This window comes from Anomaloglossus baeobatrachus, chromosome 12 (assembly GCF_048569485.1).
Source record: "Anomaloglossus baeobatrachus isolate aAnoBae1 chromosome 12, aAnoBae1.hap1, whole genome shotgun sequence".
NCBI classification, from domain to species: domain Eukaryota; kingdom Metazoa; phylum Chordata; class Amphibia; order Anura; family Aromobatidae; genus Anomaloglossus; species Anomaloglossus baeobatrachus.
In genome coordinates, this window is record NC_134364.1 from 142,322,504 (window position 1) to 142,338,441 (window position 15,938).

Below are 15,938 nucleotides of genomic sequence, written 5' to 3' on the forward strand. Positions count from 1 at the left end.
ATACATCCCCCTCCCCATGTGTATGCCTCCTGTGTATTATACCTCCCCACCCCTCCCCAGTGTCTTGCTCCTGTGTATATACCTCCACCTCCGTCTCCCTGTGTATGCTCCTGTGTATATACCTCCCCCCTCCCCCTGTGTATGCTCCTGTGTATACCTCCCCTCCCCTGTGTATGCTCCTGTGTATATACCTCCCCTCCTCCCCTGTGTATGCTCCTGTGTATATACCTCCCCCCTCCCCTGTGTATATACCTCCCCCTCCCCTGTGTATATACCTCCCCCTCCCCTGTGTATGCTCCTGTTATATACCTCCCCCTCCCTGTGTATGCTCCTGTGTATATACCTCCCCCCTCCCCTGTGTATGCTCCTGTGTATATACCTCCCCCCTCCCCCTGTGTATGCTCCTGTGTATATACCTCCCTCCTCCCCTGTGTATGCTCCTGTGTATATACCTCCCCCCTCCCCTGTGTAGCTCCTGTGTATATACCTCCCCCCTCCCCTGTGTATGCTCCTGTGTATATACCTCCCTCCCTCCCCTGTGTATGCTCCTGTGTATATACCTCCCTCCCTCCCCTGTGTATGCTCCTGTGTATATACCTCCCCCCTCCCCTGTGTATATACCTCCCCCCTCCCTGTGTATATACCTCCCTCCTCCCCTGTGTATGCTCCTGTGTATATACCTCCCCCCTCCCCCTGTGTATGCTCCTGTGTATATACCTCCCCTCCTCCCCTGTGCATGCTCCTGTGTATATACCTCCCCCCTTCCCCTGTGTATGCTCCTGTGTATATACCCTCCCTCCTCCCCTGTGCATGCTCCTGTGTATATACCTCCCCCTCCCCTGTGTATGCTCCTGTGTATATACTCCCCTCCTCCCCTGTGTATATACCTCCCCCTCCCTGTGTATATACCTCCCCCTCCCCTGTGTATGCTCCTGTGTATATACCTCCCCCCTCCCCTGTGTAATGCTCCTGTGTATATACCTCCCCCCCTCCCCTGTGTATGCTCCTGTGTATATACCTCCCCCTCCCCTGTGTATGCTCCTGTGTATATACCTCCCCCCATCCCCTGTGTATGCTCCTGTGTATATACCTCCCCCTCCCCTGTGTATGCTCCTGTGTATATACACTCCCCCCTCCCCTGTGTATGCTCCTCTGTATATACCTCCCCCCTCCCCCTGTGTATGCTCCTCTGTAATATACCTCCCCCCCTCCCCTGTGTATGCTCCTCTGTATATACCTCCCCCCTCCCCTGTGTATGCTCCTGTGTATATACCTCCCCCCTCCCCTGTGTATGCTCCTGTGTATATACCTCCCCCCTCCCCTGTGTATGCTCCTGTGTATATACCTCCCCCCTCCCCTGTGTATGCTCCTGTGTATATACCTCCCCCCTCCCCTGTGTATGCTCCTGTGTATATACCTCCCTCCTCCCCTGTGTATGCTCCTGTGTATATACCTCCCCCCTCCCCTGTGTATGCTCCTGTGTATATACCTCCCCCTTTCCTGTGTATGCTCCTGTGTATATACCTCCCCCCTCCCCTGTGTATATACTCCCCCCCTCCCCTGTGTATGCTCCTGTGTATATACCTCCCCCTCCCCTGTGTATGCTCCTGTGTATATACCGTACCTCCCCTGTGTATATACCTCCCCCTCCCCTGTGTATATACCTCCCCCCCTCCCCTGTGTATGCTCCTGTGTATATACCGTACCCTCCCCTGTGTATATACCTCCCCCCTCCCCTGTGTATGCTCCTGTGTATATACCTCCCCCCTCCCCTGTGTATGCTCCTGTGTATATACCTCCCCCCTCCCCTGTGTATGCTCCGGTGTATATACCTCCCCCCTCCCCCTGTGTATGGTCCTGTGTATATACCTCCCCCCTCCCCTGTGTATGCTCCTGTGTATATACCGTACCCTCCCCTGTGTATATACCTCCCCCTCCCCTGTGTATATACCTCCCCCCTCCCCTGTGTATGCTCCTGTGTATATACCCGTACCCTCCCCTGTGTATATACCTCCCCCCTCCCCTGTGTATGCTCCTGTGTATATACCTCCCCCCTCCCCTGTGTATGCTCCTGTGTATATACCTCCCCCCTCCCCTGTGTATGCTCCTGTGTATATACCTCCCCCCTCCCCTGTGTATGCTCCTGTGTATATACCTCCCCCCTCCCCTGTGTATGCTCCTGTGTATATACCTCCCCCCTCCCCTGTGTATGCTCCTGTGTAATATACCTCCCCCCTCCCCTGTGTATGCTCCTGTGTATATACCTCCCCCCTCCCCTGTGTATGCTCCGTGTATATACCTCCCCCCCTCCCCTGTGTATGCTCCTGTGTATATACCTCCTCCCCCTCCCCTGTGTATGCTCCTGTGTATATACCTCCCCCCTCCCTGTGTATACTCCTGTGTATATACCTCCCCCCTCCCCTGTGTATATACCTCCCCCCTCTCCCTGTGTATGCTCCTGTGTATATACCTCCCCCCTCCCCTGTGTATATTCCTGTGTATATACCTCCCCCCTCCCCTGTGTATGCTCCTGTGGTATATACCTCCCTCCTCCCCTGTGTATGCTTCCTGTGTATATACCCTCCCCCCTCCCTGTGTATATTCCTGTGTATATACCTCCCCCCTCCCCTGTGCATACTCCTGTATATACCTCCCCCCTCCCCTGTGTATGCTCCTGTGTATATACCTCCCTCCTCCCCTGTGTATACTCCTGTGTATAATACTCACCCCCCTCCCCTGTGTATACTCCTGTGTATATACCTCCCCCCTCCCTGTGTATGCCTCCTGTGTATATACCGTACCCTCCCTGTGTATATACCTCCCCCCTCCCCTGTGTATGCTCCTGTGTATATACCTCCCCCCTCCCCTGTGTATGCTCCTGTGTATATACCTCCCCCCTCCCCTGTGTATGCTCCTGTGTATATACCTCCCCCCTCCCCTGTGTATGCTCCTGTGTATATACCTCCCCCCTCCCCTGTGTATGCTCCTGTGTATATACCTCCCCCTCCCCTGTGTATGCTCCTGTGTATATACCTCCCCCCTCCCCTGTGTATGCTCCTGTGTATATACCTCCCCCCTCCCCTGTGTATGCTCCGGTGTATATACTCCCCCCTCCCCTGTGTATGCTCCTGTGTATATACCTCCCCCCTCCCCTGTGTATGCTCCTGTGTATATACCTCCCCCCTCCCCTGTGTATACTCCTGTGTATATACCTCCCCCTCCCCTGTCGTATATACCTCCCCCCTCCCCTGTGTATGCTCCTGTGTATATACCTCCCCCTCCCTGTGTATATTCCTGTGTATATACCTCCCCCTCCCCTGTGTATGCTCCTGTGTATATACCTCCCTCCTCCCCTGTGTATGCTCCTGTGTATATACCTCCCTCCTCCCCTGTGTATGCTCCTGTGTATATACCTCCCCCTCCCCTGTGTATATTCCTGTGTATATACCTCCCCCCTCCCCTGTGCAATACTCCTGTATATACCTCCCCCCCTCCCCTGTGTATGCTCCTGTGTATATACCTCCCCCCTCCCCTGTGCATACTCCTGTATATACCTCCCCTGTGTATGCTCCTGTGTATATACCTCCCCCCTCCCCTGTGTATACATACAGTACTTACCTCCACTCCTGAGGCGGACTCCCGGGGAGCAGGAGATAACGTCATGCGGAATTGATGTCACAGTCATGTGACCGGTCACATGTGTGGGAGGAGCTAATCCTGGTTTATCTCTATGGCAACGGAATGAAGCGGATTTTCTGTGTGGGGACGATGCTGAAGCTGCTTTCTTATTCGTCAATTTAGTATTTTCAGTTTTTTATGCATTTAACAAGAAAAATAACACATGACAATAATCAACTACAATGCACTGATGCCCTAATATAAATACACTCAAAGCCAGCTGCGAAAATATACAACTGGCTAAACAAATGGGCATCAAAGTGTGTTAGTGAAAGGGTTAAATGGCTTTGGGCCACTGACCTCACACCACATTTACATACCTAATGATGCCCCACATCAAACGCAGATCCCTCCAGCCCGGCCATTTGCCCACTTTGATGCCAGTTCTGATGCCCAGAACCGCTTTGGGGCCGGGCTGGAGTGACCTGAATTTATTGTGGAGCATCACTAGGTATGTAAATGTGGCGAGATATCAGTGGCCCAAAGCCATTTAACCCTCAAAAACACCAGTTACTTATTCAAATCTGTGAAATTGGCTGTGTGCCCACTTTGATGCCAGTTCTGATGCCCAGAACCCTTTTGGGCCGGGCTGGAGTCACTTGAGTTTGATGTGTGGCATCACTTGATATGCAATTGTGGTGTTAGATCAGTGGCCCAAAGCCATTTAACCCATTCACTAACATACTTTGATGCCATTTGTTTGCAGTTGTATAATTTTCGCAGCTGGTTTTGAGTGTATTTATATTACGGGCTTCAGTGCATTGTAGTTTATTATTGTGATGTGTTATTTTTCTTGTTAAATGCATAAAAAACTGAAAAAACTAAATTGCCGAATAAGAAACTGACGAATAAGAAACCAACTTCAGCATCGTTGTGTGTGTGTGTGTGGGGGGGGGGGGTTACACAGAATGGGGGGAGATGATGAGAGGTGGGGGGGTTACACAGTATGGGGGGAGATGATGAGAGGTGGGGGTTACACAGTATGGGAGGAGATGATTAGAGGTGGGGGTTACACAGTATGGGGGGAGATGATGAGAGGTGGGGGTTACACAGTATGGGAGGAGATGATTAGAGGTGGGGGTTACACAGTATGGGGGGAGATGATTAGAGGTGGGGGGGTTACACAGTATGGGGGGAGATGATGAGAGATGGGGAGTTACACAGTATGGGGGGGAGATGATGAGAGGTGGGGGGGTTACACAGTATGGGGGGGAGATGATGAGAGGTAGGGGGTTACACAGAATGGGGGAGATGATGAGAGGTGGGGGGTTACACAGTATGGGGGGGAGATGATGAGAGGTGGGGGGTTACACAGTATGGGGAGGAGATGATGAGAGGTAGGGGGTTACACAGTATGGGGGGAGATGATGAGAGGTGGGGGGGTTACACAGTATGGGGGGGGAGATGATGAGAGGTGGGGGGGTTACATAGTATGGGGGGGAGATGATGAGAGGTGGGGGGATTACACAGTATAGGGGGAGATGATGTGAGGTGGGGGTTACACAGTACAGGGGGAGATGAGAGGTGGAGGGTTACACAGTATGGGGGGAGATGATGAGAGGTGGGGGGTTACACAGTATGGGGGAGATGATGAGAGGTGGGGGTTACACAGTACGGGGGGAGATGATGAGAGGCGGGGGTTACACAGTACAGGGGGAGATGATGAGAGGTGGGGGGTTACACAGTACAGGGGGAGATGATGAGAGGTGGAGGTTTACACAGTACAGGGGGAGATGATGAGAGGTGGGGGGTTACACAGTACAGGGGGAGATGATGAGAAGTGGGGAGTTACACAGTACAGGGGGAGATGATGAGAGTCGGGGGGTTACACAGTTCGGGAGGAGATGATGAGAGTTGGAGGGTTACACAGTACGGGGGGAGATGATTAGAGGTGGGGGTTACACAGTACAGGGGGAGATGATGAAAGGGGGGGTTACACAGTATGGGGGAGATGATGAGAGGTGGGGGTTACACAGTATGGGGGGAGATGAGAGGTGGGGGGGTTACACAGTATGGGGGGAGATGATAAGAGGTGTGGGTTTCACAGTACGGGGAGAGATGATGAGAGGTGGGAGGTTACACAGTATGGGGGGAGATGATGAGAGGTGGGGGAGTTACACAGTATGGGGGATATGATGAGAGGTGGGGGTTACACAGTATAGGGGAGATGAGAGGTTGGGGCGTTACATAGTATGGGGGGAGATGATGAGAGGTAGGGGGTTACACAGAATGGGGGAGATGATGAGAGGTGGGGGTTACACAGTATGGGGGGGAGATGATGAGAGGTGGGGGGGTTACACAGTATGGGGAGGAGATGATGAGAGGTAGGGGGTTACACAGTATGGGGGGAGATGATGAGAGGTGGGGGGGTTACACAGTATGGGGGGGGAGATGATGAGAGGTGGGGGGGGTTACACAGTATGGGGGGGAGATGATGAGAGGTGGGGGGGTTACACAGTATGGGGGGAGATGATGTGAGGTGGGGGTTACACAGTACAGGGGGAGATGAGAGGTGGAGGGTTACACAGTATGGGGGGAGATGATGAGAGGTGGGGGGTTACACAGTATGGGGGAGATGATGAGAGGTGGGGGTTACACAGTACGGGGGGAGATGATGAGAGGCGGGGGTTACACAGTACAGGGGGAGATGATGAGAGGTGGGGAGTTACACAGTACAGGGGGAGATGATGAGAGGTTGGGGTTTACACAGTACAGGGGGAGATGATGAGAGTTGGGGGGTTTACACAGTTCGGGAGGAGATGATGAGAGTTGGAGGGTTACACAGTACAGGGGGAGATGATGAAAGGGGAGGTTACACAGTATGGGGGGAGATGATGAGAGGTGGGGGTTACACAGTATGGGGGGAGATGAGAGGTGGGGGGGGTTACACAGTATGGGGGGAGATGAGAGGTGGGGGGGTTTCACAGTACGGGGAGAGATGATGAGAGGTGGGAGGTTACACAGTATGGGGGGAGATGATGAGAGGTGGGGGGTTGCACAGTATCGAAGCAGATGATGAGAGGTGGAGGTATTACACAGTATGGAGGGAGATGATAAGAGGTGTGGGAGTTACACAGTATGGGGGATATGATGAGAGGTGGGGGTTACACAGTATGAGGGAGATGATGAGTGGTGGGGGGGTTACACAGTATGGGGGGATATGATGAGAGGTGGGGGTTACATAGTACGGGGTGAGATGATGAGAGGTGAAGGATTACACAGTATGGGGGAGATGATGAGAGTTGAAGGTTACACAGTATGGGGGAGATGATGAGAGGTGTAGGGAAACACAGTATTGGGGGAGATGATGAGAGGTGGGGGTTACAAAGTATGTGGGGAAATGATGAGAGGTGGGGGTTACACAGTGAGGGGGAGATGATGAGAGGTGGGGGGTTACACAGTATGGGGGAGTTGATACGAGGAGGGGGGTTACACAGTATGGGGGAGATGATGAGAGATGGAAGGTTACACAGTATGGGGGAGTTGATGCGAGGAGGGGGGTTACATAGTATGGGGGAGATGACAGAAGGGGGGATTACACAGTATGGGGGGAGATGATGAGAAGTGGGGGAGTTACACAGTATGGAGGGAGATGATGAGAGGTGGAGGAGTTACACAGTATGGAGGGAGATGATGAGAGGTGGAGGGTTACACAGTATGGGGGAGATGATGCGAGGAGGGCGGTTACACAATATGGGGGGAGATTATGAGAGGTATGGGGTTACACAGTATGGGGGGAGTTAATAAGAGGTGGGGATTACACAGTACGGGGGGGAGATAAGAGGTGTGGGAGTTACACAGTATGGGGGGAGATGCTGAGAGGTGGGGGTTTATACAGTATGGGGGGAGATGATGAGAGGTGGGGGGTTACACAGTATGGGGGGAGTTAATAAGAGGTGGGGATTACACAGTACGGGGGGGAGATGATGAGAGGTGGGGGTTACACAGTATGGGGGGAGATGCTGAGAGGTGGGGGGTAACACAGTATGAGGGAGATGATGAGTGGTGGGGGGTTACACAGTATGTGTCAGGGCCAGGCGGTCGGGCAGACCCAGGAGGTGGATCCACTGGGCCGAACTCTAAGATGGTGGTAAGGAGTCCGGTAGCTGCAGCAGTATGGGCAGTAGAACAGTCCGTGCAAGTGAAGGTACCGAAGAAGTCCTTGGGACCACGGAGTCACGGATGGTAGTCCGGGTGACGTAGCTCAGGTTCGGAAGCCGAGATGATGTCAGGCGGGGTCCGGAACCTTTTGGAGCGAGATGACGGGTCACTGCAGGGATCCGAGATGGTACGGACTGTCAGATGGCAGACGGACAGCGTGCGGGGTTCGGGATTCAGCAGGCCCGGCTGGCGAGGCAGGATCAGCTCTAGAAGAGAGATACGTGAGTATGGCAAGACGACACAAGGAGACCTGACTCCTAGCTTGGAAAACACGAAGAACAGGCCCCGCCCCCTTGGACACTAACCCCCTTTATACCCTGTACCTGTTCAACCTCATTTCCTGTTAATGGACGCTGGCCCTTTAAGAAAGGGTCAGTGACCGTGCGCGCGCCCTAATGCGCATGCGCGCCGCCCGGGTGCCAGAAGCCAGGGAAGGAGGCTGAGAGGAGGACGCAGGGGAGCCGGCCAGATCCTGGGAAGCCGTCGGGCGCCGGAATCGGGCACCAGGGGGCCTGGGAAGGACGGGCGCCGGAGGCTGGAGAGCGGGGAGCGTGGCAGGTGAGCCGGGGAGCGGGGGTGAGGACCCGGGGAGCGTGACAGTACCCCCCCCCCATGCCCCCCTCCCCGCAACCGGGACATGAAGGCACGGATCAGAGGAGTGCCCACGTTCTCCCTGGGCTCCCAGGACCTATCCTCAGGACCATACCCTTCCCAGTCCACCAGGAAGAACTGTCGACCACGTACGGTCTTCATGGCCACGATATCCCTTACCGCATAGATGTCGTCATCGGCTATAGGAGGAGGAGCCGAACTGGCAGCAGCGGAGAAGGGACCAAGGACAACCGGCTTGAGCAGGGAGATGTGGAAGGAGTTGGGTATCCTCATCGTGGCCGGGAGCTGGAGCTTGTAGGAGACCTCATTGATTTTGCTGAGGACTTTAAACGGCCCGATGTAGCGAGGACCCAGCTTGTAGGATGGTATCTTCAACCGGATGTACTGGGAAGCAAGCCAGACTAGATCTCCAGGAGAGAAACACGGAGGGTCCAGACGCCTCTTGTCAGCGTGTTTCTTCATCCGCTGGGAAGCGCGTCCAAGGGACGCCTTGACAGAGTCCCAAATGGTAGCGAAGTCACGGGCTACAGTATCAGCCGCAGGGACATCCGAAGAAGGGGATACAGGCAATGGGACGGAGGGCTGAAGTCCGTAAACGACATGGAAGGGAGATTCGGAGGACGACTCACTGATGTGGTGGTTATGTGAGAATTCAGCCCAAGGCAGAAGCGTGGACCAGTCGTCGTGATGGGCGTTGACATAGTGACGTAAGAAGGAGGTCAAGATTTGATTGACCCTCTCCACTTGGCCATTAGACTGAGGATGGTAAGCAGAAGAAAAGTCCAGAGTCACTCCCAGATGTGTGCAGAGCGCCCTCCAGAAGCGGGAGGTGAACTGAGTTCCTCTGTCGGACACGATGTGGGATGGAAAGCCATGCAAGCGGAAGATGTGATGTATATAGGCTTCCGCGAGTTCCTGAGCAGAGGGCAGTCCAGCCATAGGGACGAAGTGAGCCATTTTGGAGAACCGGTCCACCACGACCCATATGACCGTGTGTCCGGATGACAATGGCAAGTCAGTAATAAAATCCATTGCTATGTGTTGCCACGGAACTGAGGGTATCGGCAGAGGCAGAAGACGGCCATAGGGCAGGTGTTTGGGCGTCTTGTTCCTGGCACAAGAGGAGCAGGCAGAGACAAAAGCAGCGACGTCCGTGCGAAGGGATGGCCACCAGTAATGGCGTACAATCGCACCCCATGTTCTCTTCTGGCCTGCATGGCCGGCTGTTTTTGAGGCATGGCCCCAGTGTAACACTTTTTGTCTGTCAGTCTCAGAGACATAGGTCTTTCCGGGCGGTATCTGGGCCAGGGTGACAGGGGCCACCGGAATGATCTTGCTAGGAGAGATGATAGGTTGGGTAGTCTCTTCCTCCTGCTCCATGGGCATGAAAGACCTAGACAAGGCATCAGCGCGTACATTTTTGTCCGCGGGTCGGAAATGGAGCTGGAAGTCAAACCTGGCAAAGAATAAGGACCACCTGGCTTGCCGTGGGTTCAGTCGCTGAGCGGACCGCAAGTATTCCAGGTTCTTGTGGTCCGTGTAGATAATCACGGGGTACACTGCTCCTTCCAGGAGGTAGCGCCACTCCTCCAGAGCCAGTTTGACTGCCAATAGTTCTCGGTCACCGATGGTGTAGTTGCGTTCAGGCGCTGAGAAGCTCTTGGAGAAGAAACCGCAAGTCACCATCTTCCCGGAGGAGGACTTCTGCATGAGCACTGCTCCGGCTCCCGAGGAGGAGGCATCCACCTCCAAGGTGAACTGGCGGTTTAACTCCGGACGGTGGAGTACAGGAGCGGAGGCAAATGCTCGCTTCAGTGAGCAAAACGCGGCGTCGGCCGCAGGTGACCAGTCCTTTGGATTAGCCTCCTTTTTGGTCAAAGCGGAGAGAGGAGCAGTCAGGGCAGAGAAGTGAGGGATAAACTGGCGGTAGTAGTTGGCGAATCCCAGGAACCGTTGGATTGCCTTCAGTCCAGAAGGGGGAGGCCAGTTGAGTATGGAGGAGACCTTCTTTGGATCCATTTGCAGTCCAGTACCCGAGATGATGTATCCCAGGAAAGGAAGAGAGGACTGCTCAAAGACACACTTCTCATATTTGGCGTAGAGACGGTTCTCTCTCAGTCTTTGTAGAACCAGCTGTACGTTCTCTCTGTGGGTCTGGAGGTCCGGAGAGTAGATAAGGATGTCATCCAGATAAACTACTACACAGATGTAGAGGAGGTCCCGGAATATGTCGTTCACCAATTCTTGGAAGACTGCTGGTGCGTTACACAAGCCGAAGGGCATCACGCAGTATTCATAGTGCCCATCGCGAGTATTAAACGCGGTCTTCCATTCGTCCCCAGCGCGGATACGAACTAGGTTGTAGGCACCCCGCAGATCCAGCTTGGTGAACACACGGGCTCCTCTGAGCCGGTCGAACAATTCGGGGATGAGCGGCAGAGGGTACTTGTTTTTGACGGTGATCTGATTCAGACCCCGGTAGTCGATGCATGGGCGTAGGTCACCCTCTTTCTTCTTAACGAAGAAGAAGCCTGCTCCCGCAGGAGAGGAGGATCTCCGGATGAATCCCTTTGCCAGGCTCTCTGTGATGTAGGTAGACATGGCCCTGGTTTCGGCGGGAGACAACGGATATATCCGTCCTCGAGGTGGTGTTGCTCCTGGGAGCAGGTCGATGGCACAATCGTAGGGACGGTGTGGCGGAAGTACCTCAGACTCCTTCTTGTCAAAAACGTCTGCGAAGGACCAATAGGCCGAGGGCAGTTCCGGTAGGTTCTCTGGAACCGGAGGTCGTCGGATGGGTTGTATGGACTTCAGACACTTCTCATGACAAGCAGGACCCCATCGGGTGATTTCGCCAGTACCCCAGCTGACTGATGGTTCGTGAGTCCGCAACCAGGGAAGTCCCAGCAGGATTTGATGGGACATGTGTGGAAGGACGTAGAGAGCGATGTTCTCGGTGTGCAGGGCACCGATACGCAGTTCGACCGGTCTGGTGACCCAGGAGATGGTATCAGAGAGGGGTCTCCCATCCACAGAGGCAATCACTAGGGGCTTCTCGAGTAGAGTAACAGGCAGCTGGTACTTGTCCACAGTGGCCTGCTGGATGAAATTGCCTGCTGCTCCAGAATCGAGGTATGCCTCAGCCGTGAAGCGCGTCTCTCCCGTTGACACTTGCACAGTCCACATAACCGGGTCTGAGAGAGTCCCAGCACCTAGGGTGGCCTCTCCTACCAACCCTAGGCTTTGGAGTTTCCCGGCCTTTCCGGACAGGAGCGTAGGAGGTGTGTGTCTTCTCCGCAGTAAAAGCAGAGACCCTTGGCGAGCCGCTCTGCTCGACGTTGTTCAGACTGTCGTACTCGGTCGATCTGCATGGGCTCGTGGACGGGAATCCCAGCTGTTGATGACTGAGAGACGGAGGGCTTCTGTGGGGGAGAAGAATGCCGTACCGGACGCCTCTCACGAGACAGCTCTTTGGAGCGCTCCTGAAAACGAAGGTCCACTCGAGTTGCTAGGGCAATCAGAGCATCTAGGGTGGAGGGCACGTCACGACCCGCCAACTCATCTTTGATGCGACTCGAGAGTCCTTCCCAGAAGGCGGCTGTTAGGGCCTCATTATTCCACCCGAGTTCTGAAGCCAAGGTGCGGAAACGGATGGCGTATTGGCCCACCGTCAGTGTTCCTTGACGTAAGCGGAGAAGGGATGAAGCAGACGCAGAGGCGCGTCCCGGCTCGTCAAAGGTGCTGCGAAAGGCCTGCAGGAACTCTTGAAGATCCTTGGTCATAGGGTCCTCCTTCTCCCACAAGGGGTTCATCCACGCCAGTGCCTCGCCCTCTAGGTGAGACATGATGAAGGCGACCTTGGCTTGGTCGGAGGCAAACAAGTGTGGTAGCTGCGTGAAATGAAGGGAACATTGGTTTATGAAGCCCCTGCAGGTCTTGGGATCTCCGGCATAACGAGGTGGTGAAGCCAAACGGAGTTGGGAAGCATTCGAAGAGGCTGCCACGGGTGCGGGAGTCGTGGATTGACTAGTGGAGGCCCGGAACGTTGAAGGCGTAACTGCCGCTTGTAACGTGTACAGGCGGGTGTCCACGGAAGTCATAAAGTTCAGCATGCGGGTCTGGACTTCACGCTGGCGTTGGAGTTCCTCTTGCAAGGCCGCTAGTGCTGCAGCGGGATCCATGGCCTGTTCTTACTGTCAGGGCCAGGCGGTCGGGCAGACCCAGGAGGTGGATCCACTGGGCCGAACTCTAAGATGGTGGTAAGGAGTCCGGTAGCTGCAGCAGTATGGGCAGTAGAACAGTCCGTGCAAGTGAAGGTACCGAAGAAGTCCTTGGGACCACGGAGTCACGGATGGTAGTCCGGGTGACGTAGCTCAGGTTCGGAAGCCGAGATGATGTCAGGCGGGGTCCGGAACCTTTTGGAGCGAGATGACGGGTCACTGCAGGGATCCGAGATGGTACGGACTGTCAGATGGCAGACGGACAGCGTGCGGGGTTCGGGATTCAGCAGGCCCGGCTGGCGAGGCAGGATCAGCTCTAGAAGAGAGATACGTGAGTATGGCAAGACGACACAAGGAGACCTGACTCCTAGCTTGGAAAACACGAAGAACAGGCCCCGCCCCCTTGGACACTAACCCCCTTTATACCCTGTACCTGTTCAACCTCATTTCCTGTTAATGGACGCTGGCCCTTTAAGAAAGGGTCAGTGACCGCGCGCGCGCCCTAATGCGCATGCGCGCCGCCCGGGTGCCAGAAGCCAGGGAAGGAGGCTGAGAGGAGGACGCAGGGGAGCCGGCCAGATCCTGGGAAGCCGTCGGGCGCCGGAATCGGGCACCAGGGGGCCTGGGAAGGACGGGCGCCGGAGGCTGGAGAGCGGGGAGCGTGGCAGGTGAGCCGGGGAGCGGGGGTGAGGACCCGGGGAGCGTGACAGTATGGGGGGATATGATGAGAGGTGGGGGTTACATAGTACGGGGTGAGATGATGAGAGGTGGGGGATTACACAGTATGGGGGAGATGATGAGAGGTGTAGGGAAACACAGTATTGGGGGAGATGATGAGAGGTGGGGGGTTACACAGTGTGGGGGGAGATGATGAGAGGTGTGGTTTACACAGTATGTGGGGAAATGATGAGAGGTGGGGGTTACACAGTATGGGGTGAGATGATTAGAGGTGGGGGGGATACACAGTGGGGGGAGATGATGAGAGGTGGGGGGTTACACAATATGGGGGGAGATTATGAGAGGTAGGGGGTTACACAGTATGGGGAGAGATGATGAGAGGTGGGGAGGTACACAATACAGGGGGAGATGATGAGAGGTGGGGGTTTACACAGTACAGGGGGAGATGATGAGAGTTGGGGGGTTATACAGTTCGGGAGGAGATGATGAGAGTTGGAGGGTTACACAGTACGGGGGGAGATGATTAGAGGTGGGGGTTACACAGTACGGGGGGAAATGATGAAAGGGGGGGTTACACAGTATGGGGGGAGATGATGAGAGCTGGGCGTTACACAGTATGGGGGGAGATGAGAGGTGGGGGGGTTACACAGTATGGGGGGAGATGATAAGAGGTGTGGGTTTCACAGTACGGGGAGAGATGATGAGAGGTGGGAGGTTACACAGTATGGGGGGAGATGATGAGAGGTGGGGGGTTGCACAGTATGGAAGCAGATGATGAGAGGTGGGGGTATTACACAGTATGGAGGGAGATGATAAGAGGTGTGGGAGTTACACAGTATGGGGGAGATGATGAGAGGTGAGGGGGTTACACAGTATAGGGGAGATAATGAGAGGTTGGGGCGTTACATAGTATGGGGGGAGATGATGAGAGGTGGGGTGTTACACAGTATGAGGGAGATGATGAGTGGTGGGGGGGTTACACAGTATGGGGGGATATGATGAGAGGTGGGGGTTACATAGTATGGGGTGAGATGATGAGAGGTGGGTGATTACACAGTATGGGGGAGATGATGAGAGTTGAAGGTTACACAGTATGGGGGAGATGATGAGAGGTGTAGGGAAACACAGTATTGGGGGAGATGATGAGAGGTGGGGGCTACAAAGTATGTGGGGAAATGATGAGAGGTGCGGGTTACACAGTGAGAGGGAGATAATGAGAGGTGGGGGGTTACATAGTATGGGGGAGTTGATACGAGGAGGGGGGTTACACAGTATGGGGGAGATGATGAGAGATGGAAGGTTACACAGTATGGGGGAGTTGATGCGAGGAGGGGGGTTACATAGTATGGGGGAGATGACAGAAGGGGGGATTACACAGTATGGGGGGAGATGATGAGAAGTGGGGGAGTTACACAGTATGGAGGGAGATGATGAGAGGTGGAGGAGTTACACAGTATGGAGGGAGATGATGAGAGGTGGAGGGTTACACAGTATGGGGGAGATGATGCGAGGAGGGCGGTTACACAATATGTGTCACGCTTCCCGGTCCCCGTGCCCCTGTCGCGGGCGGAGGAGGGGACGCCGCGCTCTCCCACTGCTGCTCGGGTCCGGCTGCCGCGGCTGCTGCGGCCTGCTGCTGCTCGTTGGCTCGAGCGATGAGCCGGATCCCGGGGACTCTAGCGGCGCTCCTCGCCCGTGAGTGAAAGGGGGGTTGTTGGGTGTGGGGATGTTTTATTGTCCGTGACGCCACCCACGGTTGTGGTGATTTGGTTGACACCACCGCTGCTCTGTATGGGGATCCCGGGAAGGATGGTATGGAGCAGCCAGTTGTTGTGTTGCCCCTCCGTGGGTAGGGGTTGGTGATCCCGGGCCCCAGTGAGGAGGTGGGAGATGCAGGGCTTGGTGGGCGCAGGGACGCGGGGGCAGTGCGGTGCCTTGCGGCACTGTGGTACTCACTCAACCTGAGACGTTGACACAGTTTTACGGTAAACATCACGGCTGGAAAGACGGTTCCCACGGACGGCTGCACTTGCTCTCCCAGTAGGTAACGGTGATGTCCCTTTGACCTGCACCTAGTGTTTCTATGTTGGTAGCGATGGGTTCCCACCGGTAACCCACTCCCCGGCTTGGATATGGGCCGGAGGAGCCCTGCTTTGCCCGCAGACGCTGGCCCCGAGGAACTGGTGCCCTGGCGGTGGTGGTGTTCCTCCTTAATGGTTGGACTTTTGCCTTCAGTCGGGACTTGGTTGTTGGGGGATCGACGTCCCCTTCACTGACGGATTTGGCAAATTATGGCGACTCCTAACCTTGCCGGGGTCCGAGAGGCCCCTGCCCTGGTGCTGACTGTCCTTCGTATACTGCTCCAGACCGCCGGGCCACTACCCGTCCGCGGTCCTTCCAGCAACCTCCGAGCAGTCCCCCTCCAGACAATCACCGCTGTTGCTGACCTTGCTGACACTGTCCTGCACTTAGCCGGACCAACTTCAGGGCTTTCTACGCTCACTTTTACTCCTTTTCTTCTTTGCTCCACTACCACTTCACTTTCACTTAGCTGTTTACTCCTTCACTTCCCTAACCTTTCTTTTTGAC

At 55.1% G+C, this 15,938-nt stretch overlaps 1 protein-coding gene across 2 annotated transcripts in view; it reads right to left on the reverse strand.

Annotated features, from left to right (window-relative positions):
- RIT1 (Ras like without CAAX 1) overlaps nucleotides 1-3,693 on the reverse strand; it is a 37,528-nt gene extending 33,835 nt beyond the window's left edge. Inside the window, exon 1 of one of the 2 annotated variants that reach the window (XM_075330493.1) lies at nucleotides 3,619-3,693. In XM_075330493.1, coding sequence (XP_075186608.1) covers nucleotides 3,619-3,663 — 45 coding nt within the window. In that variant the 5' untranslated portion in view covers nucleotides 3,664-3,693. The remainder of the gene's footprint in view (nucleotides 1-3,618) is intronic. The other variant, XM_075330494.1, reaches the window with a different exon arrangement.
- Nucleotides 3,694-15,938: the final 12,245 nt, after the last annotated feature.